The 26898-nt window shown below is 39.1% G+C and overlaps 1 protein-coding gene across 9 annotated transcripts in view; it reads left to right on the top strand.

The window, feature by feature from the left end:
- Scaf8 (SR-related CTD associated factor 8) overlaps positions 1-26898 on the top strand; it is a 195343-nt gene that overhangs the window by 51337 nt on the left and 117108 nt on the right. For 8 of the 9 annotated variants that reach the window (XR_009588012.1, XR_009588013.1, XR_009588011.1 and 5 more), the window contains 12 exons: positions 930-1009; positions 3002-3119; positions 10125-10256; positions 10667-10779; positions 11719-11912; positions 16448-16548; positions 17174-17287; positions 18516-18672; positions 20591-20724; positions 22220-22364; positions 23266-23334; positions 26004-26219. Coding sequence is in view for 3 of the 9 variants with exons in the window: in XM_021648990.2 (XP_021504665.1) it covers positions 930-1009; positions 3002-3119; positions 10125-10256; positions 10667-10779; positions 11719-11912; positions 16448-16548; positions 17174-17287; positions 18516-18672; positions 20591-20724; positions 22220-22364; positions 23266-23334; positions 26004-26219 (1573 nt within the window). In the remaining 6 variants the exon portion in view is untranslated. The remainder of the gene's footprint in view (positions 1-929; positions 1010-3001; positions 3120-10124; positions 10257-10666; positions 10780-11718; positions 11913-16447; positions 16549-17173; positions 17288-18515; positions 18673-20590; positions 20725-22219; positions 22365-23265; positions 23335-26003; positions 26220-26898) is intronic. The other variant, XM_060373458.1, reaches the window with a different exon arrangement.

The raw sequence follows: 26898 nt of genomic DNA, 5'->3' as shown, positions 1-26898 counted from the left end.
TGTTTGATACACTCATTGTGGTTGTCAGGAATGTTGCTGAAATTGTTGTCAGAAATGCTGTGTGTGTCTGTGTATATGTATGTATATGTGTGTGTGTATTATTTCTGCTACTAGTTTCATAGAAAAATCAAGACTGATTTCTTGAATAATGATTTGTCCAGTTCCTCCTGTTTGGTCCTCATAGCTGGACCACATTTTAACATGAAGTTCTTAGTAGGACTAGTTAATTATGCTCTTCAGTGCTTTTTTTTTTTTAAGTTATAGTTCCATAATCCTTCATTTTCTGTAAATACTTTTGTGTGAGCTGGGCATGGTGGTACACACCTTTAATTCTAGCACTTGGGAGGTAAAGTCGGGTGGCGATCCCTGAGTCTGAGGCCAACCTGGTCTACAGAGTGAATTCTAGGATAGCCAGGGCTACACTGAGAAACCACATCTCAAAAACCAAAACTTTGTTTTAGTGTTTTTTGTTTTTTTTTTTTGCCTTTGTCAAAATTGATTCCACTGTATGATGATGCAGGAGTCCCCTCAAGTCCTCAGATCATTCCTGTACCTCCAGAGGAGCCTGGAAACCAGAGATAGTACTAATCCACGTGCAGATATCTGCACATTCTGTGATAATGCTTAATAAATAAATCAAGCACCAATAGAAAAACAGTAATATAATGAAACTATATGATTGTGATTTCTCCTGGAGAATCACAGCAATAATATTTTCAAATGATGCTGGTTCATGAGTCAATGAGGTTGTGGTTGAACATGTGTGAGGGGACTGCTGTGTGTTACAGTACTCTGAAAGCGTGCAGTTAACATGCCTTACTCTGCTGTGGTATAGTATAAAACGGCACACAACACTTGACGGTACAGATAGCATCTGAAGTGTACCCGTGGGGAGCACTTTTTAATTTGTCTCTCTCTCTCCTTCTTAGAAGTTGATGGATAGGTTTGACTTTGGGGAAGATTCTGAGCATAGTGAAGAATCCAAGAAGGAAATGCCTACTCCTCAACTGTAAGAATTATGTGTTTCTTTGTACCTGTATGCTCTTTTGTTGTTGTTCTAAACACTGGGTGGGATGTTAACAGCCCTAACAGAGTAAGGTTTTCATCAGTTGGGGTGCTGTTTCAGACAGTAGACACCAAAATTAAGGAGGGTGGTGGACTTGCTGTCTTAATATGCCCCTAAATTATTTGGACTTCTTCAGATCTTTGCAAATAGCTGGGATATATCAAAATTAAATTGATAAGCATTAGTAAGTCTTGTTGTGATATTTCTTAGATCTCTGTTGGCTTGAAATAATTTAGTTGCACGAATATTTGTAATAGGAGGACAGGTGCTTCTGTCAAAGTCCACTTCTAGAAAGTATGCCAGTTTCTGAGAACTACATTAAACTAGTTAGAATTAAGGATTGGAACGAGGGCTGGAGAGATGGCTCAGCAGTTAAAAGCTCGGAGGTTCTGAGTTCCCAGCAAACACATGGTAGCTCACAGCCATCTATAATGTGATCTGATGTCCTCTTCTGGTATGTGGACATACACGCAAACAGCGCCCGCGCACAATAAATACATACACACATACATACATACAAACACAAGCAAAAGATTTGGAAAAGATATGGGCTTTGCTTATTTAAATAAATGGAGTTTGTATTTTTATTTAAATCTGTGACCCCCCCCTTCTTATTTGAGACACTATCCTTGTCTGTCCTAGATTTACTTTGTAGACCAGGCTGTCCTTGAACTCAGAGATATGCCTGCCTCTGCCTTCCTGAGTTCTGGGATTACAGGTGTGCGCCACTGCGCCTGGCTGACTTTTCCCCCTTAAACAGTTGTAAGAATCCTATGTCTTATGAGAGGTTTTGTAAAGACCAGTAGGCGAGTGGGAGAGGTGGAAGTTGGGAGAGGGCGAGGGAGCATGACTGCTGAACGCTTTGGGGATCTTATTCAAACAGATAGTATTAGTTTCTATATACTGGGGTAATGTATAAGATACACAAAATACATTCTTTGGACACAGGGACTTTTCTTGACAAGTTTAAAAATAGAATTTCAGATTCTCAGTAGTTGGAAGAGACGTTTGAGGTCATATAGTGTAAGAATTTCTTAATAGTCCTGTTGGTCGAGTCAGTGCTTTTCCACCTTCCCAGGAGTTTGTGTTGACTGTTAGTCTTACATGTTCTGTTGAACCGATTTCCACCATTTTCTAGACATCAATCCAAAGTTGTGTTTGCAATGAAATAAATTGACTCCATTTTCTTTCAAGACATAGCCTTTCAGTATTTGAAGATAGATATCATTCTTCCCCATAGGTTTATTTGCTCCAGATGATGTACTCTTTTTTTCAACTGTTTCAAGACCTCTCACCATCCTGCTTGTACCTTTTGGGATGCCATCTTTTTTCTCATGTCTTACCTTATGGCACCCAGAATTCCAGGTGTATTCCAGGTGTGACTTTCCCAGAGTATAGTTATATTATTATTTTCTCTTTTATCTAAACACTGTCTGTTTCTTTTAACATATCTAATCCCATGATGCTTATTTAAGGGGAACATACTCGATAAAGTTTATGGGCAGTGATTATTGAAGATTTTACACATACTGATTGATAGGAGATTTTCCACTGTCCCACGGTTAAACACGAGTTATTTCGAATTGACAATATTTACATATTTTTGCTGTTTTTACAAGTGTTTACAAGTCTTATAGTACCCTAATAAAAGTCACTAATTTATATGTACAGCATACCCATGTGTGCAGCATGAAGCAGTGATGTCAGCTCTGTAACAGAGCATCTCTAATGCTTGTTTGTTGAAATATTGTTGGGTATATTTCTCTCTTGGTGTATTAATGCTCTTAAGTATTCCATTGAGTATTAATATTTCAAAAAGAAATCACTGTAACAGAGGATATTTTGTCCGTGATGTTTTTGTTTTCTCTGACTACTCACTTTGAAGTTACCTTTTGTGCATTTAACATGTGTCTTCACCCTTGTTTTTCACTTTAGCTCTCACGTTTCCGAGTCTGTGAACAACTCCATCTTCCATCAGATAGCGGAGCAGCTGCAGCAGCAGAACCTTGAGCAGCTGCGGCAGCAGCTCCTGGAGCAGCAGCAGCCTCAGAAGGTCTGTGCTTCCTGCATGTACTGCGCTCTGCAAATGGGCATTCTGTGGGGTGCTTGGGTGTTCATTCTTAGTGGTTGGAGTATTCATCCGTCTTTATGTCTTTTCTGAGGTATTTCCTTTCAAAGACCATTGTAGCTGTTCCTATCATCAAACAAATAAAAAGTCCTCTGGCAATGTAACGAAAACCCTGTTATAAAAATGAATTTCATGGTAGATAGCAGACAGTTACACATCAAAGCTTCATGTTTTCTCTTTCTGTTTTACTTCCTTGTCTAGGAAGGTAATGCCAGTTACATGGATGATGGTAGTGTCTAAATAGTTTACCATCGTTGATTTCTAAAAATTTCACTGCTAATACTATGTGGTAGGAACCTCATTACTCATAGGAGAGGCATACTTAAACTTGGCTTTCATGAGGCAGATACCACGGTTCCTGTTTACTCCAAAAGAAGTTGAAGCGTCATGCGTTAAGAGCTAATGCAAAGTATGCAGCTAATGGTATCTATCAGTCACGATTTTAAAACAACCTACGAACATATATTATGGTTGACTACATTTTTAGGAAAGTGACACATATAAAGCTGGACAAGAAAGTGGTTCTGACCCCAGACAGTATAGAAACACAAGTGTTTGTGTAAACCTATGGCAATGTTAATTCTACAATCTCTGTAATAGAGATTACGGTGCAGGGTGCTGGCAATGTGGAAGAGGACTCAGGGCTTTTGATGTTCAGAGCAATTTGAGATGTAGTTAGAGACTGAACTTGACCTTGTAAATGCAAACAGTGTAAAGTGGAGGTATTCAAGTGATACTTAGTAGAATTCACAGACACAGCCTGATCTGATGAATGAGTTCTGACTGAATTGGTCTGGGTAAGAGAAATTTTCAGCTAAAACCATATTAATAGTTCAAAAAGATAAAAATTGGGATGTTTGTGTGAGTCAGTCATACCAGAACGTTAATAGAGATGAGAAGTGATGCTTTGTCCACATACCAGCTGTAAGTGTAACAGGCCGAGCTGTGTGAGTCAGGGTTAGCAGAAGGAGCAAGCCAAGGCAGGGCTCTCTGAAAGCTGCTGGGTGTTTGAGGAAACCAAGTCTGAAGAGTCTCACCAACCAAAAAAGTAGCCAATTACTCATATATTAGTTTCAAAAATTTGTCACATATACCAATAAGACCCCTTTGGAAGAAACAGAAGTTAGGTTTCCATTGTCCAAAGTTTGTCTAATGATAAAAGACATTCTCTTAGTTAGGGTTTCTGTTGCTGTTACCATGACCATGGAAACCTTTATGAAGGAAAACATTTAATTTGGGCTGGCTTATAGTCACAAAGGTTTAGTTTGTACAGTCAGACATAGTGCTGGCAAAGGAGCTAAGATTTCTACATCTTGATCCACAGGCATTAGTAGACAGTGTGCTGCACTGGACTTCGCTTGGGCGTATAAGTTTTCAAAGTGTTCCCACAGTGACACACTTCCTCCAACAAGACCTCACCTCCTAATAGTACCATTCTCCATGGCCAAGCATTCACACACAGGAATCTGTGGGGCCCATTCCTGTTCAAATCCACTCCCTGTTCCCATAGGCTTGTAGCCACAGCAGAATGCGGAAATGCATTCCAACTTAAATTTCCCATAGTTTCAGAGTTATTGAGAAGTCCAAAGTTGAAAGTCTTCTGAGATTTATGCAATTTCTTAACTATAATCCTCTGTAAAATCAAAAAGCAGATCGCATACTTCCAACACATAATGGCGCAGGATATGCATTACGTTTCCAAAAGGTAGGGAAGGGAGCATATGAAGGAAATATGGATCAAAGCAAGTCGAAAACCAACTGGGTGAGCTCCAAATTCTGCATCTCTGTGATAGCAAAGCACTCTGCAGACCTTCACTCCCTTTCAGCATTAGTGACTGCAACACAATTCTGTTTCTTGGGCTCATTACACTCCCTGTTAGCAGGTCTTCTTGGCAGGTATTGCATGGCTCTGGCATCTCCAAGGGAATCCAGGCTTCACACAGGGGCATCTGTAGGTCTCCATGTATGGACACCCCTGCCACACACCTGGCTTCGGCGGCTTTCTTAATCATACAGGGAGATTTTGTAACCCCTTATTTCCTTGACTCTATAGCCAGAACCACGTAGCCAAAGCTGCCAGGTTCTGCTGCTTGTTGGCCCTAGTACACGGCCCCCTCTTTAATTATATCTTCACCAGCTTTCCATTTTTGGTGGTTTCCTTCACTGACTAAGCTAGGCTGTCCTGGAACTTGCTCTGTAGACCAGTCTGTCCTTGAACTTCTATCATCCTCTGGCTTCTGAGTGCTGGGATTAAAGGTATGTCTACTACACCTTGCCCTAAGCTTTTAATTTTTCGCTTTTCTTGAACTGCTTTTTACAAGGTGGGAGCTTAGCAGTGTGGTGTCTTGCCCTGAGCTCACTGCTCCTTTATTTCATTTAACATCAGGATTTTCTTTATCTCCTTGGACACAGGACTCAGCTCCATTATGCTTCCTGGTGTCCCTTTTCTCCTGAACCTGAACGTTTTGTATTTTCCTTCTCAGCTTGCTCCATTTTGTTACAGAATTTCCTAGGAATGAACACTATTAGCCACATGATAAACACAATATTTACCTGTTTTGAGATTTCCTCTGCCAGTGAAATTAATTAAAAATTCTTCAATGTAGCTTTAGGCAAAGTTTTTGGATAAAGGCAAAAAGCAGTCTCTTTCTTTGCCAAAATCACAATAACAGTCTTCTAGGCCACATATCAGTATTTTCTGAAACCTCTTGAGCCGTGTCCGCACAGTTGACATCACCCTCAGCACCACTGGCTTCCATGTTCCCACTAGATGGCCAATTTAGCCCCACTTAAAGCATTCCACTGTTTTCCTAATCCAAAGTCCCAGGATCCACATTCCTCCAGACAAAAGCATGGTCAGGCTTATCACTGCAATAGCCCAGTCCCTGGTACCAACTTCTATGATAGTTAGGGTTTTATTGCTGTGAAGAGGTACCATGACCACAGCAACTCTCATAATAAAAGAAAATAATGAATTGGGGCTGGCTTATACTTTTAGCTGTTTAGACTATTAACGTCATTGTGAGAAGCATGGAAGCATTGAGGTAGACGTGGTCCTGGAGAAGGAGGTACGAGTTCTACGTGTTGATTCACAGGCAGCAGAAGGAAACTGTGCCACACTGGCTTAGTGTGAGCGTGTAAGACCTCAGAGCCCACCTCCACAGGGACACACTTCCTTTAATAAGGCCACACCTACTCCAACAGTGCCACTCCTCCTATTGGTGCCACTCTAAACGGCCAAGCATACAGACACGTGCGTGTGGGGGTCCATGCCTGTTCAGATCACCACAGACCTGGGAAGGTCATAAATAGACGAGCAGTGGCTTGTGAATGTCTGAAGTGGGCAGTGAGCCTGACACTGGTGGGCTTAGGAGCCGGGTGCCAACTGGGTGACAGGTTGTGTGATTCAAGATGGAAAGAGTGATGGCTCCATGTTCAAGGGCACCTGCTTCTCCGTGCAGAGGACCAGAGGTGGTTTCCTAGAACCCGTGTTGGGTGGTTTACAGCTGCCTGCCACTTCAGCTTCAGATAAGATGCCCAGGACACACATGCCCATGCATACACATACATAAAAATAAATAATTTTGAGGAGTGGTCAGTTATGATACACGATGTCATTATATGGCTCTGGCTGCCCTGGAACTCACTATGTAGACCTGATCTCCATTTCCCAGAGATCCATCTTCCTTTGTCACCCAGTTGTTGGGATTAAAGGCATGCACCACGATGCCCAGCTTTAAATTAAATCTTTTACAACAACAAACAATAGCATAAACTTGCAGAAAAGTAAAGCACTTTTGTTAATATTAAGTCCATATAACTATCCCAAACGAAGGTAAATGCCACCTTTCTCCATGCAGGTCAGCCATAGCAGCATTGTACCTTGGGGTCCAGGTCCCAGGAATAAGAAGGAAAGCACTTTAAAGGTTTAAAAACACTTGAAAAACTGGAGTGTGTTTCTAATTAAAAAAAAAAAAAAAAAAAAAGACCAGAATTATAGAGAATGAGAAACTTTTATCATCGTGAATATGTAGTTATAGAAACTAGACATTTTTATCAAGCTTATACCAAAAAAAAAGTCATTTGCCTCCTAGATACAGTGGATACTTTCTGAGTATAGAAGCAAGACTAAAGGAATAGAGAACTTAACGAATTTTTATATAATTTCAGTTTGTGAATTTTCTTTTCTGCCAGCTAAATTCAAATGGTGATATTCCTTTTAAGAAAGTGGAACATTCTAGGTTTTTGTTCCAAAATCAAGATAATGTCGTTTTGGGGTGATTGGTTGTGACTAGTTGTTTCTTTTATTCTTCTTGGGTGCACAGGTATGCTTTTCACTTACTAGTTGTTTGGTTTGACGGATACAGTTATGATGTTTTTGCTTTTTTAAGTTGTCATCATTATTGTCTAGAACATGCTTTTTTTTTTTTTTTTCCATTTCTCTCCTGCTTTAATTTTAATTATTGGTTAGTGTGTATGTCCGTGAGCTGTCTTTGCTGGCTAAATATTAAATGTCTAACACTCAAAGAAGGCTAAACACACAGGATAGAATTTAGCAGTGAAAACCTTCCTTGTTTGTGGCCAGTGGTTTTGTTTTTTATCATTTAAACATTTCAGCTAGAGTTGGGTGTGAAACACATTTGTTTGCTTTGTTCTGGAAGATTACACTTACATGGGGCTGGAAAGATGGCTCGGTGGCTAAGAGCACTGGCTGCTCTGCTAGAGGACCCAGACTAGATTTCCAGCACCCACATCTGTTCCTAACAATTTGCAACTCCAGCCCTAGGGAATCCAGTGCCCTCTTTTGACCTCTTTGGGCACTGCATGTGCAGTTTTCACACACAGACACACAGGCAGAACACCCATTACTGTAAAGTCAAGGGAAAGAAAAACAAAGGTTACACTTACAACCTTTTGGGTTCTGTTGTGACTAGGGAGACACTTGTCTGTCAGTTCTGACTGTTGCTTAATGCGTATTTGCCAACTTTGAAACTCAGATGCAAAGGTACTTAACAATTGTCATTTAAAACTCTGCCCTGAATCTTATGGTTTTTTTTTTTTCTAGTTGTAAAATGCACTACTTCTAAGAGTAACATAGTTTAAATTTCCTCATAAACAAATTGCTATACCAATTGGCTTAATGCAGTTTAAGCACTACAGAAATCCAAACGTGCATCAATGTTATCTTACTGTAATGGTATAAGATACCCCTATGTGTTATCTCATTGCTAATTTGTACTGAGAATGAAATGGAGGAAGAGTCGATTTTAGATTATAGCCAGTGTGAGTTCACTTTTGTAAAAAAGCACGATATGGACTGTTTTTTTGATTGGTTAGTTTACCATGGGGGTGGTCCTTTATGAATTTAGATGGCAGCTTGTAGGAGTTGGTTCTCTTGTTCTACGTACCTCTATCCATTGAACCGTCCTGCCAGTTCTCACATTCTGGACTTGAAACAAACCATTCACTAAACTTTAGAAAAATATACATACATACTAAGATAATATAAATTCCTAAGACTAATTAATCAACTTCAGGGTTACTCTGACACATTTATCTGTGACCAGATATGTTTCACATTCTTTCTGTAAGGTGATCCAATAAAAAGACAGCCTGTAGAGATGGTGTGATGCAGCTGAAGCAGAACTGAGTGCCCTGTGGCCCTTTGACATTTGAAGGACACTGACTTCTAATGACTTTAGGGAACACAGTTTCTTAAGGTCTGCTTTATTGGTTAGCTGAGTATCAGCATGAGAGGCAAAGCTCACCCTCACCAACAGGTCTTCTCTCCTGTGCTTGCCTATTTAATTGCATTGACTGACTAGCTTTTTTCTTTCCTCCCTTCCTCCCTTTGTTTCTGAGACAGGATCGCATATAGCTTTTAGCTGTCTTAGAACTCACTGTAGATCAGGCAAAGATACGCCTTTAAACCCAAGTGCTGGGTTTAAGGACATGTCCAACCAGGTTTGGCAAATAGACTTTCTTAGGTTTAAGTAGGTTTAAATCAGAGCTGCTTATTTCTTTTTGGATTATATGAAGCATGTGCATTGCTGTCTGTTTTTTATGGAATCAGATCTTTCCCATGGTCTCCATTTGCTTTTGCATCTCTAAGGTGTGTGGACTACTTCCTCCATTTGAGAGTTGACTGTTTTTGAGCAGTGTGTAACAAGAAAATATGAACATGTAGTTGTTCTTCTCTTTATTTTGTTTATAGCCAGTGTGCTAGTAGGAATCTGCTACTTCCTAGGTTCCTAGGTCATGTTCTAGAAAGATTTCCTACCGGGTTGCTTTTCTCCATAGTGGGTTCCTTCATGTTTTAGTTAAGTCAGTATTTAAATTGTGACTCAGGTTTATACTCAGTCACACCAAATTTGCAATATTACTTTATATCGTTACAGTGTTGAGACTGTGGGAGCATGTTTGTCTTTATTTGTATTTTCTGTAACTGTTTTATGAACTCTTAAAGGAAGTAGTTGGGGAAGACTCTAGGTGGGAATAGTGTTGCTGAATCACTAATTTTGGTAGTGACTTTTAGGTATTGTTTCGCCTCTAAGCATAAATGTGATTTAAGTTTTTGAATATAAAGTTTTAATTGGACCTTTAGAGTATTTTGTTGTTACTTGTTTGTAGTTGTAGATTAATTATCATTAAGTATTATCTCTGTATTACTTCTCAATAGTTTTGACACTTAAAAAATGTACTTGAAGATTTACGTCCTCTAACCATTTCATACAAATATATATAAGTACCCTCTATAGAACTTTTCCTTTTAAAAGTAGACTTGGATTTATACAAAGTACAACTTCGGATGGATTACTCTAGGAATGTTTTCTCATGAATATGATTCCCTTTAAGCATTTATTGTGATATTTGCTGTATTCGAGTTTTCATTTGTAATAATGTCTCAGAACATTTGTTTGTTCTCAACAGGTAACTCCTCAAGATAGCCAGGAGGGAACATTTGGGTCCGAGCACTCAGCTTCTCCCTCACAAGGAAGTAGTCAGCAGCATTTTCTGGAACCTGAAGCAAATTTAGATGATTCCATAGACATTCAGCAACAGGTAAAAGTCACTGCTTTTCTGAATCATAAACATTCAAAGTCAGCCAGGCAGTGGTAGTATATGCCTTTAATCCTGCCAGTTGGGAGACAGAGGCAAGCTGATCTTCTTGAGTTTGAGGCCAGCCTAGACTACAGGGTATGATCCAGAACAGCCAGGACTGTACTGTGAAACCCTGTCTTGAAAAATGAAACAAAATGAAAACAAAAATGTTCAAAGTCCTTTAATCATGTAAATGTTCTTTGTGAATGTGCTATGTTCTGAAGGTAGTTATCTTGTGCATGCTCCACACCTCCATATCTGTTAACTCCAAGGCATTAATGCGACACTGCAAACTTGTTAAGGCAGAACGCCACTTGTATCCTAAATATTAACTTGTTTTTGTTCATGTGCCCTGAACTTTGCTTTCCTAGGATATGGATATTGATGAAGGGCAAGATGTTGTTGAAGAGGAAATCTTTGAACCAGAAGCTAAGAAAGTAGCTGTTCGCTCAAGATCAAGAACTCATTCACGATCTCGATCAAGGTTCTGTAATAATATTTAATGTTTGATTTATTTCTTTGCATTAAGATCAAAGTAAGCACTTAGTGATTTTAAAAAACATTATCAGGGAAAGTAATTAAAAACTAAAACCAGAAGATAGCCTTTGTTCACGCACTATTTGCATACTTGATTTAGCAGCTGTTGTGATGTAATTTTTGGATTATAGTTAATTTTAGTTGATACTAGCATAATACCTTACTCAGGGATTAGTGGTGATGAACAGTCACTAAGTCTAGCTGTATTTCTTAAATTCCAAATAACTGCATAGCAATACCAAAAGTATCTCCTCAGACACCCACAAAACAGGTATTGTGAATGTTAAGTATACCACCAACACATCCTATAATCAAAACCAAGTCACTGTTCTCTGACATTCTTACTTTCTACCTTAGATAGGAACATGCTTACAAGCATGCACAGTAAATAAAAAGGACTCAGCATCAGCTTATATTGTCAAGTCAAGAATTACAACATTTTAGAAGTTAAAAAATACATTAAACAGGATTACATGGTGTCCTCTGTGTTAGACGTATTCTGCTTTTTTATTTAAAAAAATATGTAACATTTGGGTTACCTGAGTTTTTATTTTCTTTGGTCTTTATTCCTATTGTATGAGAAAATGAGCTAAAGAGAAATGAGCTAAGAGAAAGCGAGGCCCTTTATTGAATTGTGTTTTTTTTTTTTTTTTTTCTCTGTGTTTTAAATGAAGAAAATCTCAGAATCAGTCATCTGGTATCAGTAATGTGGCCATCCGTAGCTCAAGAATACAGTGGAACACTTGTTTAATAGTTGATTATAGTTGATATAGTTTAAGAGGTGGTTAAATATGATAAATGTTGCCTTTTCTCTTTCATTTCAAATTGGAAGATTTGTTTGAAACATAATACTGTCATTAGAAATAAAATAATTACATTTTTGTAGGTCACCAAGAAAACGAAGGTCCAGGTCACGATCTGGGTCTCGAAAGCGAAAGCACAGGAAGCGATCTCGCTCCCGCTCGAGAGAAAGAAAGAGAAAATCATCACGCTCATATTCAAGTGAGAGAAGAGCTAGAGAGAGGGAGAAAGAACGACAGAAAAAGGGATTGCCTCCTGTCAGATCAAAAACACTAAGTGGTGAGTTATAAGCTTGTATCAAGCTTCCCTTAGAGTCAATGTTGGAAACTAGTTCTCCATGGCTGTGGAGGACACAGGGTTGCAGAGTGCTTGCTGCAGAAGCATAGGGACCTGGGTTTGAGCCTCAGCGCAAAAGCCTGAAAAGGCGGACAACAGGTGGATTTCAGGCCAGCAGAAGACTGTACCTCAGCAACAGCAGCAACAACAAAAACATCCTGGACAGTGCTTGAGGAATCACCTAAGGTTGGTCTCTGGTCTCTACATGTGATGAAGGTCATCCCTCCCCTAGAACAAACAGACAAACTAGCTTTCTGCTGTAAAAATCTCTTACCCATTTTTATTTTGAGAGTGAGAGACTGAAAAGGGAGGGTCTTGATGAATGGCTTTGACTGAGGCTTTTGTGGAAGAAAAGCTTATTAGCAGATGTATGTAAGATTATTAAGGATGTTTAATGCAAGTTATAAAATACGCTTTGAACCAAGGGTACTGGAAACACACCAGGCTGAAATCTATAACATGACACAGTGATTACTGTCAGTAGTAACTGAAGAGATGTGAGTAATCAAATCTGTAGGAGTAATTGGTGCACAAAGATATATCTTGCTATATATATTTTTGAAAGATTTGTTTATTTTATACATGTGAGTGCTCTGTTTTCATGCTTGCCAGAAGAGGTCATCAGATGCCATTATAGATGGTTGTGAGCCACCATGTGTTTGCTGGGAAATGAACTCAGGACCTATGGAAGAGCAGCCAGTGCTTTTAAGTGCTGGGCCATCTCTCCAGCCCCTCCCCCCACTATATTTTTATGTATTTATATGGTCATTTTGTGTGTGTGTGTGTGTGTGTGTGTGTGTGTGTTTGTATATGTATGTATGCACGTGCACTGTTGCTGTTGTTGGAAATTAAACCCAAGGTTTTATACCAGCTCGGTATTCAGTGTATTGCTGAGCTGAACCCCTTGCACAACCTGCGTGTAATTGTTAAAATAGATTATAAATTGTAGTTTTGTACCAGAAGAGAAATACTTGTAGTACTAACTGTTTTCCTCTGTATTTTATCTAATATGTGTACTTAAACAGATTTGTTCATAGTAGGGTTTGTTTTAGGAGTTGGCTAGGGTCAAGATCATTAAGTACAACAAAATGAGTTGTTTTTCTTCCAGGTTCTGCCTAGGGAGTAATCTGTTACATTTTTAGGGAGAACTAACATTACAGCTGAGCAAGGAAGCACACGATAGAGAGGAAATTGTCATTTTTGCCCAAGAGCTAAAAAAAAGTGTTACTTTCTGGTGGTCTTCAAATACCTCAGCATAAAGAATTGTTGTAGATAGCCATGTGTTAAATTGGCACAGGCATGGAATCCATTTTTCTCTTTTAAAAATTGTGTGGTTTTAAGAAAGATTCGTGTTTATATATTTATATGAGTGTGTTGTCAACTTGTATGAATACATGCTCTTTGCATACTTTGTGCTTATGGAGGTGAGAAGAGAATGTTGAATCCTTATTAACTGGAGTTACGAATAGTTGTAAGCTGCCATGTGGGTGGTAGGAACTAAAACTGGGTTTCCTGTAAGAATAGCTGTGTTCTTAACTGCTGAACCCTCTCTCCAGTCCCCCAAATGTATTATTTTTGATACCTCATAATTATACATACTTACAAGGTTCTGTATACTATTTTTGTACGTATGTATACCATGTAACGATCAAATTAGGCAATTAACATATATAAAACTCAAGTAATTATTATTTAACTGTATTTAATTCTATAGAACATTATTCCTCTTTAAAAAGAGTAGTTTATTTTACATGTAGGAATGCATGTTACATGCTAAGAATGATTTCATGTAGTTTTGCTTCAAAGAAGAAAGTGGAGACTCAGGTTATATAGCCCTTCCCTCCAGAAAATGTTAAAAAACAAAACCCAAAAAACATTCTAAATGGCCCAGTGTAGTAGATGTATCAGTGACTCTTGGTGTCTTGTTCCTGTTGCTGGAATATTAGGGCATTAGGAAGCAAGCTTAGCCTCCACAGTTGCCTTCTCAGGAAGAGCAGGTGCTGGGTTCTTTTAGATGTGAAAATGGTCTTCCTACTGCAGTAGCACGGAAGGTTGCACCTGTGCACTTGTCAGCCATGTAAGAAACACAGTATGGAGTCCAAACAAACAAAACGGCTTTTCATCCTCTTCCATGACTTCTGTTCTTTTGTGTATTCTCAGCACCTATGCTTGAGGTCTCTTGCTCTCTCTTCTGAAGTTAGACATATCCATGCTTAGACTTCTTTACATATATTCATGTATGCATTGCAGGCAAGGTTCCTTTTTTCAGAGCTGTTTGTGTCTGACTATCAGCCTGTGTGTGTTCCTCAATAGCTTTTTCAGGTTTGAGACTCTCCCTTTCTTATGTCCTCTGCTTTCTTCCTAGTAGTGAGAGAACATTGCATGCTTTTTGTGTCTTGGCTTATTTCCTGTTGAATGATTTCCTCTAGTTCATGGATGTTCTACAAGCTTCAGAATTTCTTTTTCATCTTGTGGCTAAATTATAATGGAGTTTATCTCTTTTACTGTTTAAACATCTGAAGATGGAAAACTCAGCAAGTGCGTGAGAAAATACAGTGATGACTAATCTTCCATTGAGTACCTCAGGACTCTTCATCTTGAAGCAGAGTCAGTTTCGTCTAATTGCTGTTCTTTCAACACATTTGAAACAGTGTGGTCAGCTTCCCCACTGCTGGTCCTTGAAACAGATGATACAGTACAGAGCTTTCAGAGGCAGTCAGTGGTGTGAAACATCAACAGAATAATAACCCAAGATCTAAGCGTTCATTCTTTTGGGATTGGGAAGAATCAGGACTGCTTCTTAGGGGAAAAAATTATAGAGCAGCATTGAATAGTAAGAAATCCATTAGCACAGCAGCTCTTGGAGACTAAGGCAGTTGGAGTCTGCAGGACATTGTAGTGAGGCAGGAGGTGTTACTGTTAGGTGAGAAAGCCCCAAAGCTGTTCATGTCCAGAGCACTGGAACTTGTTCTTGAGGCATTTACACTTCATTGCACAACATGGTAGTGGAGCAGCTTTCTGTCACTGTGACTTCAATAATGTTTACTTTGCCTTGTATTTGCTGTTCAAAGTTTCTTGTCTTTGCTGTTTGAGTGATCATTATGACTGGAAAGCAAAGCAAGGCAGAACGGAGACTGTAAGCCTCTTCAAGAGCAGGTCCTCACTGAGTCCCATCTCTTAAAAGTTTCACTACTTTTCGATGGTGCAATGGCCAAAGACTAAGCCCGTGACACGCGAAACTTTGGAAGACATAGTCTGTTAAACTATAGAACTCTGGTAAAAGCAGACTTTGAAGTCTCCCAAATGAAAGGTCCATTAAAAAAAAATCTCTTTTTCTCTCTTAAGCATGCTTCTGTATGCTTTCTATGCCTTGATATATGTGTGTGGTCTGAGAACAATTTAGAGAAGACAGTTTTCTTCCACCATATAGGTTTCAAGACTCAAACTCAGTTGTAAATCTTGGCAATGTAAGTGCATTTATCTGCTGAGCCATCTCACTGGTCCCTGGGATAGATTTTGTCTTAGAGTGAGAGAAACATGATCTGAGAATTACACAGAGTGAGACTGTACAAGACAAAGGACTACTAGCTAAGAAGGGGCAGTTGCCATAGTTTGTGTTAGCTAAACTAAGCTTGTGCACGCCTGGAAGATGTTGGGTCCTGACCAACAAGAGTAGAGACTCCTGGTAGCAATCTTGTCAAGGATTAAACTTCAGTAGATGCGAAGTTAACCCTAGAAAAGGCTGTTCTAGACTGCTCTGTCAGGATTAAAATGCTCGAAAACCGTGTCAGCTGAAGTCTAGATGCAGAACACTAAAGCTGTGTACATGTGTCATCTCTAAAAGGAGGTATTCAAGAAGCATGAGCAATCCAGCTGAGGGTCAAGAGTCATGAGAACAGAATTCAGGTCATGTGCATCTATGTGCAGCTGAGTCTCTAAGGAGTCCATGCTCTTCTGCACACATGTGCACACACAAAGAATTGCCATTCAGTTCATTCTCAAGTCTTTAATAGCAAGTTAAGGAGTCCTGATTCATCATTTCCTTTTTGTATCTCTGCAAAGTATTATTTCCTTAAGGATACAATAGCTCATGCAGGTTTCATATATACCTGCTGATTTGGGAGAAACATCCAACCCTGAGGTATTAGGAAGGTCACAGGTAGGAAGTTGTTTGAAAACTGTTGCACTTTAGAATCAATTGGGAGTTTTAAAACTTTCCTTTAGCCTAATATACCACCTTTCTCTAGTGGATGGACAATGGTGTCCAGAGGTGTTCTGCTTGCAGATAGGTGACATGCAGGAAGCTAGCCCCATAGAAATGTAAGCGGATACTGAGAGCCCAATCAGCTTTAAATATGGCAGTTTGCTGTGCCCCTGTCAGGTGTTATGGATGTGCTGCCTTAAGCTTATCTATTGTTATTATTGCCCTAGGCAGCTGTGTCCTGTGATTTAAGTCCTCTGCTGCTTTGTCTTGACAGTGTGCAGTACTACTCTCTGGGTTGGCCAAGTGGATAAGAAGGCTACACAGCAAGATTTAACCAACCTTTTTGAGGAGTTTGGACAAATTGAATCCATTAATGTAAGTATCTCTTGAGCACAGTGTTTTAAAATAGTTGGTTTTCACCTCCTATTTAAGCCCAGTAGTTATATGCCTTTGGTAATATACATTTTGATAAAATTTGTTTATATACTCATTTTTCTGTGTTTGCTTTGAGGCTGTTTATATCCCCTTAATTCTTCCTTTTAAATAAAGTATCTTATAAAGTATTCATTGTTGTTTAATAGCAGTATACACCTAATTCCTCCAAGCCTTAAATGTTTCTTAGCAAGAATCCTTTCCTTTCCCTTTCTTGTCCTTCCCTTTCTTTCATTTTATCTGTCAGCTTGAAAATGGAGCTGTAAGGTTTTTTGTTATAATAGTAAGTTCTGTATTCTGTAATCAGAGAACTGTTAACATGTATTCAAGATTTATCGTGTCTTCAAATGGAAGATGAATTAAGGTGTGAATATGGGACTTAATAAGTGAATAATTAGTTGCATATGTGTTTTATCAATAAACAGTTGGAGAAAGAAAGAAAATTAATTTAACCATCTACCAAAATTGTAGGTTTAGTCAGTTGTCAATTGTGTTGAGTTTTACTAGAAGCAAATGTCAGAGTGCATTCCATCCTTCTCTCTGTAAAGAAAGGGTTTTTCCCTCACAGATGATTCCACCCAGGGGCTGTGCGTATGTCTGTATGGTTCATCGACAGGACTCATTTCGTGCTCTTCAGAAACTGAGTTCAGGATCCTACAAAATTGGTTCCAAGGTCATTAAGGTGAGTTTTTGTGCTAGAGTGATGATTAATATTACAGCCTGTTATGTCACAGTCATAAATGTGTCATAGGAAAGGTCATATGATCTTACTTATTATTTGGACCATTAGAATCCCCCAGTTCTTTTCATCTTTTTTTCTTCTTTGCCGCTTGTTGTGATCAGATCCAGATCCTTGAACATGGTAATTTAAGCTCATTCTCTTACACAGAGCTCTATTCTCAGCCTTGTCTTTTGCATTTCCAGCAAGCTTACAGTTTCAGTATTATTGAATTATAGTTAGGAATGTGTATAATAACTTACTAGTTTGTTCCTTACGGTCACACCTACACAAGTCTGTGCCAACTCAGGCTGTGTTCGGGTTAGAGTTTTTTCACATGTACAAGTTTGTCTTTCATTTACTTTTTTCTCCTAATACTTCTTCTTTACATTATTTCTTTTTATGTAAGCCAGCCTTCTTGTAAACAATTTATCTACAAGCATTTATTTTTCCTTCTTAGTCTTTAAATTGAGAATGTATTGTTTTCTCATTCCTGCTTGTGATTGACTCAATGTTTTATTTTGGCTGTTTAGAGCAGTCATCTGTGGGTCATAACCCCTTTGGGATTCAAACAGCCCTATCACAGGGGTCACCTAAACCTATTGGGAAACACAGATGTTTACATTACAATTCATAGCAGTAGCAAAATTGTCGTTATGATGTAGAAACAGGAAAAATTTTATGGCTGGGGTTACCACAACATAAAGAACTGTATTAAAGGGTTGCATCATTAAGGTTGAGAACCACAAATGTGGGGAGAATGCATTCAGTGAACTCTTTCTAGAGAGAGTATGTGCCAGAACTGCTAATACAGAGAGAATGCAGTCAGTGAACCCTTTCTAAAGAGTGTGTATGCTAGTCTTTTACAAAACACTGTCTGACTGTGTATGTAAACTCAGTATTGCTTATGGGTGGTGTACAAGGCACTATTAAACTTGTGATAATCTTCCTAGTTATTGCTAATGGGACCTAGATTTTATTGTGAAAATAGACTTGTATTATCTCCAGAAATGAGTCATTCTAGAGTTGGGTAAGAAGTGGAAGCAGAAGCAGGTCTTATGTTGCAGGGTTAAAAAGGACTCAAGGAAAATGAGTTTTGTTTCTATTTGCTTAAATAATGATTTTGAACTTTATTTATTTTTGCAATCTATCTGTGATCTTCCTTTTTTTAATCTCTCCCCATTCCCAATAGATTGCTTGGGCTTTGAACAAAGGTGTAAAGACAGAGTACAAGCAGTTCTGGGATGTGGATCTTGGAGTCACATACATACCCTGGGAAAAAGTTAAGGTGGATGACTTGGATGGCTTTGCAGAAGGAGGCATGATTGACCAGGAGACTGTAAATGCTGGTAAGAGCACTAGTGCTTTTTATCATTTTATAGTACACACCAGAAAGTTGTGATAGAAATGTGGAGGGAGAACTATGCTTATTCCCTGGATTCAGCACCAAGAAGAAGAAAGAAATGACAGTGTCTGATGTTGCCTGTTCAGTGTTTTGTGTTTCACTAGGTGTCAGGGAACAGTGCAGAAAAGTACTTAATGGAAGCTTGTAAATTTAGCATTTTTTTTCCTTTTATGACAACATTTGTATTATGTTTAAGAGAAAGCTTTGTACCCAGAAAGCTTTGTTGAAGCAAGTATTTTGTAATTCCACAAGTTGTAAGTTGGAACTGAGGATTTGAGAAGCTTCTTGGAGAAAGTCCAGATTGTTTTAGATAGAGTTCATTTTGAGTAGCAGGCGCTCTGCGGCTCAGGTACTGCAGCATAGTGCCTTTTGAAATACTTCTTGTGTTGCCCATAACCCAATGATCATATGGCCTGCTCCTTGTAAAAATAGCATTATTTCTTTTCATTTTTCAAAATTCACAGTTGTAAATTCACAAACAGCAACAACCAGAAGGAAATACTGTAATATTTGGGATTGATCCAAAGTATGGGTCATTCTTTGCTTCTTTGTATCTTAGTTTTCTTATCAAAAGTAGCTTGCTTTCAGGGAGGTACTCAAGCTAATGAATATATGCAGAAATCTTCTCGATGTTATTGCCTTCTGCATGGAGATGGCTCTTACGTAGGAGACCACGTTCTTAGCATATGTAGGGCTTTTGGTTTGAACCTCAGCACCTCCCAGGCCAGCAGAGTTTATTGTTCACTTCCTGTGTACTAGCCTGTGGGCTAGGATAGTCTTTCAGTTATCTCAACTCCTGCTGTGATAGGTTGATTCTGCAGGAACTGACATTGTGATAGGAAAGCAGTCACCTGTGACCTGTGTGACACAGGCTCCCGTGGCCTACAGTCTGTGCCACAGCCTGCCTGTGGCCTGTTCTCAAAGAGCAGCTCTGTGGGACCACAGCCATGCTTGCTTATGTACATATTTTTCAGGACTTTTTCTCCTATATTTATTTATTTACAGCAACAAGTTTATAGTTAGAACAGAAACATTATCTGGTCTATAGAGTCTTACTGTGTACTCCAAAAACCATGTTCTACTAAAAAAAAATAATAAACAAAAAAAACAAAACAAGAAAACCTCCACAAAACCTATTTAAGATTTCTGTGTTGGTATAAGCAGAAACACAGACCAGGTGTGATGGTGCATGTGCCTCAGTCCTAGCTCTTGGCAGACAGAGACAGGTGGTCTCTATGAATTTGAGGTCCGCCTGGTCCACATAATAAGTTCTATGCATGGTGAGACCCTGCGTCTGAAAGGGGAGGAAGTGGGGGAGAGTGTGTGTAGATAGAAAGCCAGCTTAAGACAGGAGTGGGGTGTTACAGTGTGAGTGGATGTAGGTGTGTGGGGTCGAGTTGAGACATGTACTCACTTGGGAAGCAGCACACCAGAGCTTTCCAACACTGTGCTTAGAGATGAAGGCAGATGCACGTAGGAGCAGAAGTTGACCAGTCATGTTTGCTCTGTTCCAACCATGGTTGACTTCGTGTTGCCTGGGCTGTCGTTAAACTCCTGTCCTCGTGCCCTGCCTGCTAAATGGTTGGTTGTGGACCTGTGCCCTGTGCTCAGCTAATTCCATCTGTATGTTCTAGTCTTCTCTGGAAGATCTCTCTGTATTAATACTTTGTTAGATGTGCTTGATGACTTACAGAAATCAGGTGACCCATAAGGCATGTCGCCATCACGGCTCAGTGTCACTTTTATCTTGTGTGTTACTTTTTGTGGATTTGCCAAGATAGATAGATATGGCAAGGGTTAGATGTATTGTAAATGGGAAAAAACTGTATTTAAAGAAAATCAACTTTAAATATTTCGTTTAGAATGGGAAACTGTGAAAACCTCAGAACCTGCTAAAGAGACAGTCCAGACAACACAGAGTCCAACTCCAGTGGAAAAGGAGACAGTGGTCACAACGCAGGCAGAGGTTTTCCCTCCCCCTGTTGCTATGCTGCAGGTAAGGGCCAGCTGGCTTCTCAGTAGCCTCACATCTTTCCTATCAGATTTTATTCTTGTGTGACAATTGGAAGCTGCTGTCCACATTAGGACAGATAGCATGTTGTGGTTCAGATGTTAAAAACCTGCAAGTGCAGTGGCATCATTGTAAATACACAAAGGTGACAGTGCCTTTAGACTTGCAGTATTTCCTTTAGATTATGCTTTCTGGGTTAGCAGATTGCTATCAGTCTCATTACTTGAAACAGTTTGAAAAACGATTATTGTCATAGAAGGTATTACTTATACTAAGTATTTATGTATTAAATAGGTACTGAGTGCTGGTGCTGAGTTATGCACTGTGCTAGGAGCTTTGGGGCTTTGGAGTACATCCATGGTAAACATGGAGCTTTCATTGTCATTCGTGGGAGACAGAAAATGCAAAATAAGAGGATGAGATAGGATAGGGATGACTAGGATGTGGCTGGCCAGGAATATTTGCGTAGCTGCCTGCCATCTTCAAGTGGTGATCAGGGTACACCTAGCTGAGCAATAGCTTAACAATTGCTGAACAATAGTGATGAAGAAAGTAGCTATTCCCATGTCTTAGGAAATACAGGCTGAAGGGTCTTATGCCAGGAGCATGCTTGAGTCATGTCATGCCTGTAAGCTCAGCTCTCAGAGCAGTTCATCTTTCATTCTGAATCAGGGTAACTATTGGAGGAGGAGACTCAGGCGTGACAGTTAAGGATTGTACTAGATGTAGCCCATAGTGAATAGGCTACACTGGACATTTATAAAAGAAGAGATGGGGTGGAACTAGCTATAGCAATAGAGGTGAGAGGTGGTTGTGACACAGAGAAGACTGTGATGAGATGAAAGAGAAGTGGCAGGTAGCACATGAGTCCTTAGATTATGGGATCTGGAATTGGGGAAGAAGGAGAGAAAGACACTTAGTCTAAGAGATTAGAGGTATGGAAACTTGTATTTTATGAGAATAGAAAATGATGTGAGGAGATTTCTTGAATAAGAATTGGGATTTATTTTATTCTGTGCGTGTGAGCATTAAAGTGCTCTTTAGGCAATGGAATGAGACTTGACAACATTCGAGGTTCAGGAAGGAGGCAAAGCCATGCTGGAGAGAAGCTTGGGACTTTTTTAGGTATGGAGACCAAAACATACTTGTGTTAAGATTTCAAAGTTTTGAGAATTCGGTGCTCTTGGAAGGTGGTACTGCCTTGCTTCCTAGGCGGGCAGGTGCTGATGAAGCCTGAGCCTGGGCCTCAATGCTTAGTTGAGCTCTCATGTCATCTGATTGTAGGATGTACCTTACAGTCTCCATGTATGTTACCTGATGACTAGTACCGTCTGCAAAAAGTATCCAAGAAGAGAAACGTAAATGTAATGGTTTTTCGTACTTCTTTTGTTAAAGGAGTGATTTGCCTTTAGTATGCCATATTGTAGCAATCACTTCAGGTGGATAAACTGGCTAACGCACATTTTTCTACTCATAAAAGATTCCAGTAGCACCAGCGGTTCCTGCAGTTAGTTTAGTTCCACCAGCATTTCCCGTCTCAATGCCGGTCCCCCCTCCTGGATTCAGCCCAATCCCTCCACCTCCTTTTCTGCGAGCAAGTTTTAACCCTTCACAACCACCTCCTGGTAAGGAAATTATATCTTACTGTTTTAACTCGGTTTAGAATGTCATTAATGTTATTTTTGGGGCTCCCAATGCTATAGAGCAGTGGTTTGCAGACTTGAGTATACAACAGAACCAGCTTGTGCGTCCATTCTCCAGACTTTTGATCCTTTGGGTTAAACCTTTAAGCCTCTTTTCTTTTTATGCACTTTTTTAAAATTTAATTTAATAGTGACTACTTTTAAAAACTACTAAAAAGAGGTAGATTTATAATTTGGTCATGTGGTCTATAGGATCATAAAAATGTCATTGAAGTTTAAGATTTATTCAAGAACTTAAAACATCATATCATGTGAAATTAACAAAATATTTTAATCTAGTGGTAAATAACACAATGTGTCAAAGAAATAAAAATGGCTGGCAGATGGATAGCATTGTGTTTTCTGCTGTGACCAGTAGCTTGAGGTAGGTTTAGCACGCTCCCTGTGATCAGCATTCCAAAATACACATTTTGGTTCCCCAGCTTATTGTGCATATCAGCAGCGTAGAGCATGGGATGTGAATGAGTGAGGAAATAAATTGAACATTGTGATCAGGTTTCACTGCTTTATTTGGCTTGTAGAGATAAAGTAAAGTATGTATAGAAGTTATTTTAAGTGGAAAATACTGCGCAGATCCATCCTTATGTAATGGAAGCCATTTTAAGACTGAGAGGATTTGCTGGTGTAGTGGAGCCCTGGGCTCCCTATTCCTTAGGAAGTTGATGCAGAATGACTTAGCCCATGGGTTCCACAGCAGCTGGGTAGCAGAGTGAGGACCCCATCTTCAGAAAGAAGATCTAAAAGTTCGTCTACAGCTTCTTTGATGGAAAGCAAATAATTTTCTTTGTGCTGTTTTATTTTCATCTTTTTTTCTTTCGTGTAGGTTTTATGCCACCTCCAGTTCCCCCGCCTGTGGTACCTCCCCCTGCAATACCACCAGTAGTACCAACATGTGAGTTTTTGATTTCCAAAGCCTGTTTTATCCTGGGGAGTATTAGCATATTTGTTCTTATTCCTGTAATTTACTTGTTTTTAAACAAATGCTTGTAAAATGACTTCTGAAAATTAATAGTATCTCAAAAGTTCTTCCTCATTTCCTCAGTTATCTCAAAGTGTTATTTCATAATCTACTTTGTTTAGTCAAGGTTCACAGACTGTTCCATCACCATTGTGATTTTGTTTTGCTGTTTATTGTTAAGTGTCCTTGTCTAGAGCCATCCTGCCCAGATCTCCTTTCCAGCTCATAATCCCTGATGACTACGGAGCAGCTCCTTTCTAGACTTAAGATTGTTGTAAGGTGGAAGTTAGCGCCAAAGACTTGTGTGCATTGTGGATCACCTTTCCCCATAAGAATACAAGCAACATGTATTATATCATACTAATGTATACAGGTATACATACATAATCGCGTTACATCATACTGATGTCTTTTTTTGTTGTTGTTCACTTTGAACAAAACAGACAGTACTTTTTTTGCAGTTTGAGGATTATAGCAAAATCAAGCAGAAAGTATAGAAATGATTTGTGTGCCTCCTGTGCTCATGTACAACGTGCCTTATCATCATTCCCACCAGAGTGGACCCTAATTAGAGAAGATGAATCTATATCTTAATTATAATCCAAATAGTTTACGTTAGGGTTTATTTGTACTTGGAATTTTCTTACATATTTAACAGTGTTAAGATTGAGGGAGTTCAGGCATTGAAACTAGGCCTTTGAAACGTTTGACTGTTAAGTTTTTAATTATTGATTATCTTGGTTAAATCTATCATTAATTGCAAATTGATTATATTTCTAAATAGTAATTCCTTCTACATTTTTTATTAGGATTTTTTTTCTTTTACTATAAGGAAAACTTTTGCCAGCTGATGATGATTAGTCACCTTGAGATGTAGTGTATAGGAAAGTCAGGGTAGATAGAAAGCTTTCCCCCAGCCGCCAATAAGCACTCTGTGGAGTTAGGACTGAAGGGCAGTAAGGGCTTCTGTTATTTGTCGTCTTTGACCTCCACCACTCTTTGTTTCTTCATTTTTAATCTGTATTCATGGATTGATAGATCACTTCCCATCAGTTGTCTTCTCTCTTCTTCCATGTTCAGATGCTTTTTACCTTTGCGTATGTTTTTTCTCTGTGTCTTGCAGTTAGCTGCCTTTGCTTCTGAGAGGGTCTCAGGTTTTTAAGCCTCATTGTCCCCAGTCGTACTGTGTCTCCCACTGTAGTCTGAACCAGACATTTCTTTCTCCTTATGCTTTACAGACCACATTCTGACTGCTAGATTATGTTTGCTTGGAGGGTTTTGTTAGGTGGAAAAGTTTTCAGTGGACAAGACTGGAAAGTATGTATTTTGATAGAGAAAAATATAAATGTGCAGTGTAGAAAATAGCTTATGTTTTACTTAGCTGCTTTTTATACTCGTCTTTGTTGTCACGCTGAAAATGATAACATGAGAACTGCATAAGTACTGCCCTCCTGAAGAGCCTGAATAGTGCTTGCATCTGAGGCTGATCCAGAGGATTGCTGTACAGATTTAGAGATATCCAGTTATCTTTTAACAGTCCCATTACTAAACATAGTGCTTCTGAATAAGTATTCTGTAATTTTGGACAACCTTGCTTCAAAAATTAGATTCCAAAGAACTTTCATGAGAACATATCAAATAAATCGGGATGCTTGTTAATTTCTTAAAACTCCAAGTTCATTTCCTTTGAATGTTTTTTCCTCATATTATTTAGGTAGCTTTCAAATCTTTCTGAAAATTGCACAGTGTTCAGGAGTTAATTCATCACTCAAAGAGGCTCGTCCTGTAGCTGTCTCTCAATAGTTAAAGTTTCCTAGCCTGGGATCAATTAATAGTACATGGAATTGTGCTGCTCTTTCCTGTCTCACTTCTTCCCCATAATTCCTGCTCCAGTGTTTCATCTTTGTAGTACACTACAGTTGGTTCTGGTATTTCTGAAGTGAATATGGGGGTGGGGGGTGGGAGGCAGTCTCTGCCTTAAAGTGTCCAAGTCTGGGCTCAGCACTTTTCTGAATGACAAGTAATGAAGTTAGACCTTCTAAGAGTGTGTTACATCCCTGTGGTTCTGCCTTTTAAGAGAAAGATGACATACACATGAATAAAGCTTTTACCAACTGCTTTGGCACAGATTGCTTTATATTTAGCTTTATATTTACAGTTTACCTTTCCTAACCTCGATTGATGGCAGTCATGAACATATAACACGTCTCTATTCTCCTATTGTAATTTCGAGAAGACTGGCTAGAGTTTCATTCTGCTGTCTACTTGGCTTTTTCTACTAATCATTTCTGTTTATTTAGTATTCACTTAGCTGGCATTGTTAGAAAATTAGCATTTTTTGTGTATTACTAGGATTTTTTTTCACTAGTGATTCTTCCCGTACCATTCCCTTTTGGTGAAATTATGTCTTAAAATAGTTTTCTCTATTCTAAACGAATGAAGCATTGTAAGTAGAGCTGAGCCTACTAGTCATTTTGAGCATAGGTTATTATATAATGTGTTTAGTAATGCTGAGATGCCATTAAGTAAACCATTCAAGATACAAGAAAACTAGACTCGTAAATTGGTTAAGTCTGAAATAAATTTTTGTCCTGTTTAAACAGCTTTAGTGCAACCACCATTGTCCATGGCCCCAGAAACTGTGAAAGATGTTGGATTTGGTAGCCTTGCTCTACCAGGTGGCTCTGTTGCCAGCAGTCTTGCTCCTTCAACTCTGCCAGCAGGGAACGTTTTTAACCCTCCCAGCAAAGCAGAGCCTGAAGAAAAAGTACCTCACCTTACAGAGCACCAGATTCCTTCTGGTGAGAATGCCAGACCAGGTAAAAACAGAAGCAGTGGCTGTAAAACCCTAGACATAAAGTTAACCTCATAGTTATTTTTCTGAAGATTAGTCCTAAATTTTAGAGTGGTATATGTGTGTAAAATGCTGCAGCTATTGATTGATTGACTGATTAACTGATTGACAGGGATCACTCTGTTCTCTCCCTGCCCTGCAATGTCACTTTTCAGAAGTGACATTCTAAAGGGTAGAGGTAGGTGTTTGTTTGCCTAGCATGTATAAGGCCCCTTATTTTAATGTTCAGTGCTGTTACGACAGATGGCATTCTATTCAGAGCAATACTGATTTTTGAGACCTTTTCATTAAGACCTACACTCACCCTTTGGAGGCCTGTGGTGCTGTTCTTGGGCATTGCTGTTAGCATAAGATTACGTAAAGTGTTAATTTGTAGGAAGCTAAGGGTGAGTGACTCTTAGGGGGTGAATAGCTCTTATTAAATACTGTACCCTAGAGTATTATCTAGCTAGAAGTGGTGTTTGAAAGCATTCATCAATTTTTAATGGTCCCACTGTTTGGTATCCTCATGGTGGGGAATCACACACAAAAACACCTGAAATTTTTGTTGGAAGATGTTCATGCCAAGTATTTTAGGCGACAGAGCCACTGAGGTTTAACATGTACGTTTCACTCTGCTGTTGATAAACTTAGGGTCACCTGGT

The sequence above is a fragment of the Meriones unguiculatus genome, chromosome 20, assembly GCF_030254825.1.
Source record: "Meriones unguiculatus strain TT.TT164.6M chromosome 20, Bangor_MerUng_6.1, whole genome shotgun sequence".
Classification (NCBI taxonomy): Eukaryota; Metazoa; Chordata; class Mammalia; order Rodentia; family Muridae; genus Meriones; species Meriones unguiculatus.
The sequence above is the reverse complement of the archived record's forward strand: the minus strand, read 5'-3'. Positions and strand labels throughout refer to the sequence as shown.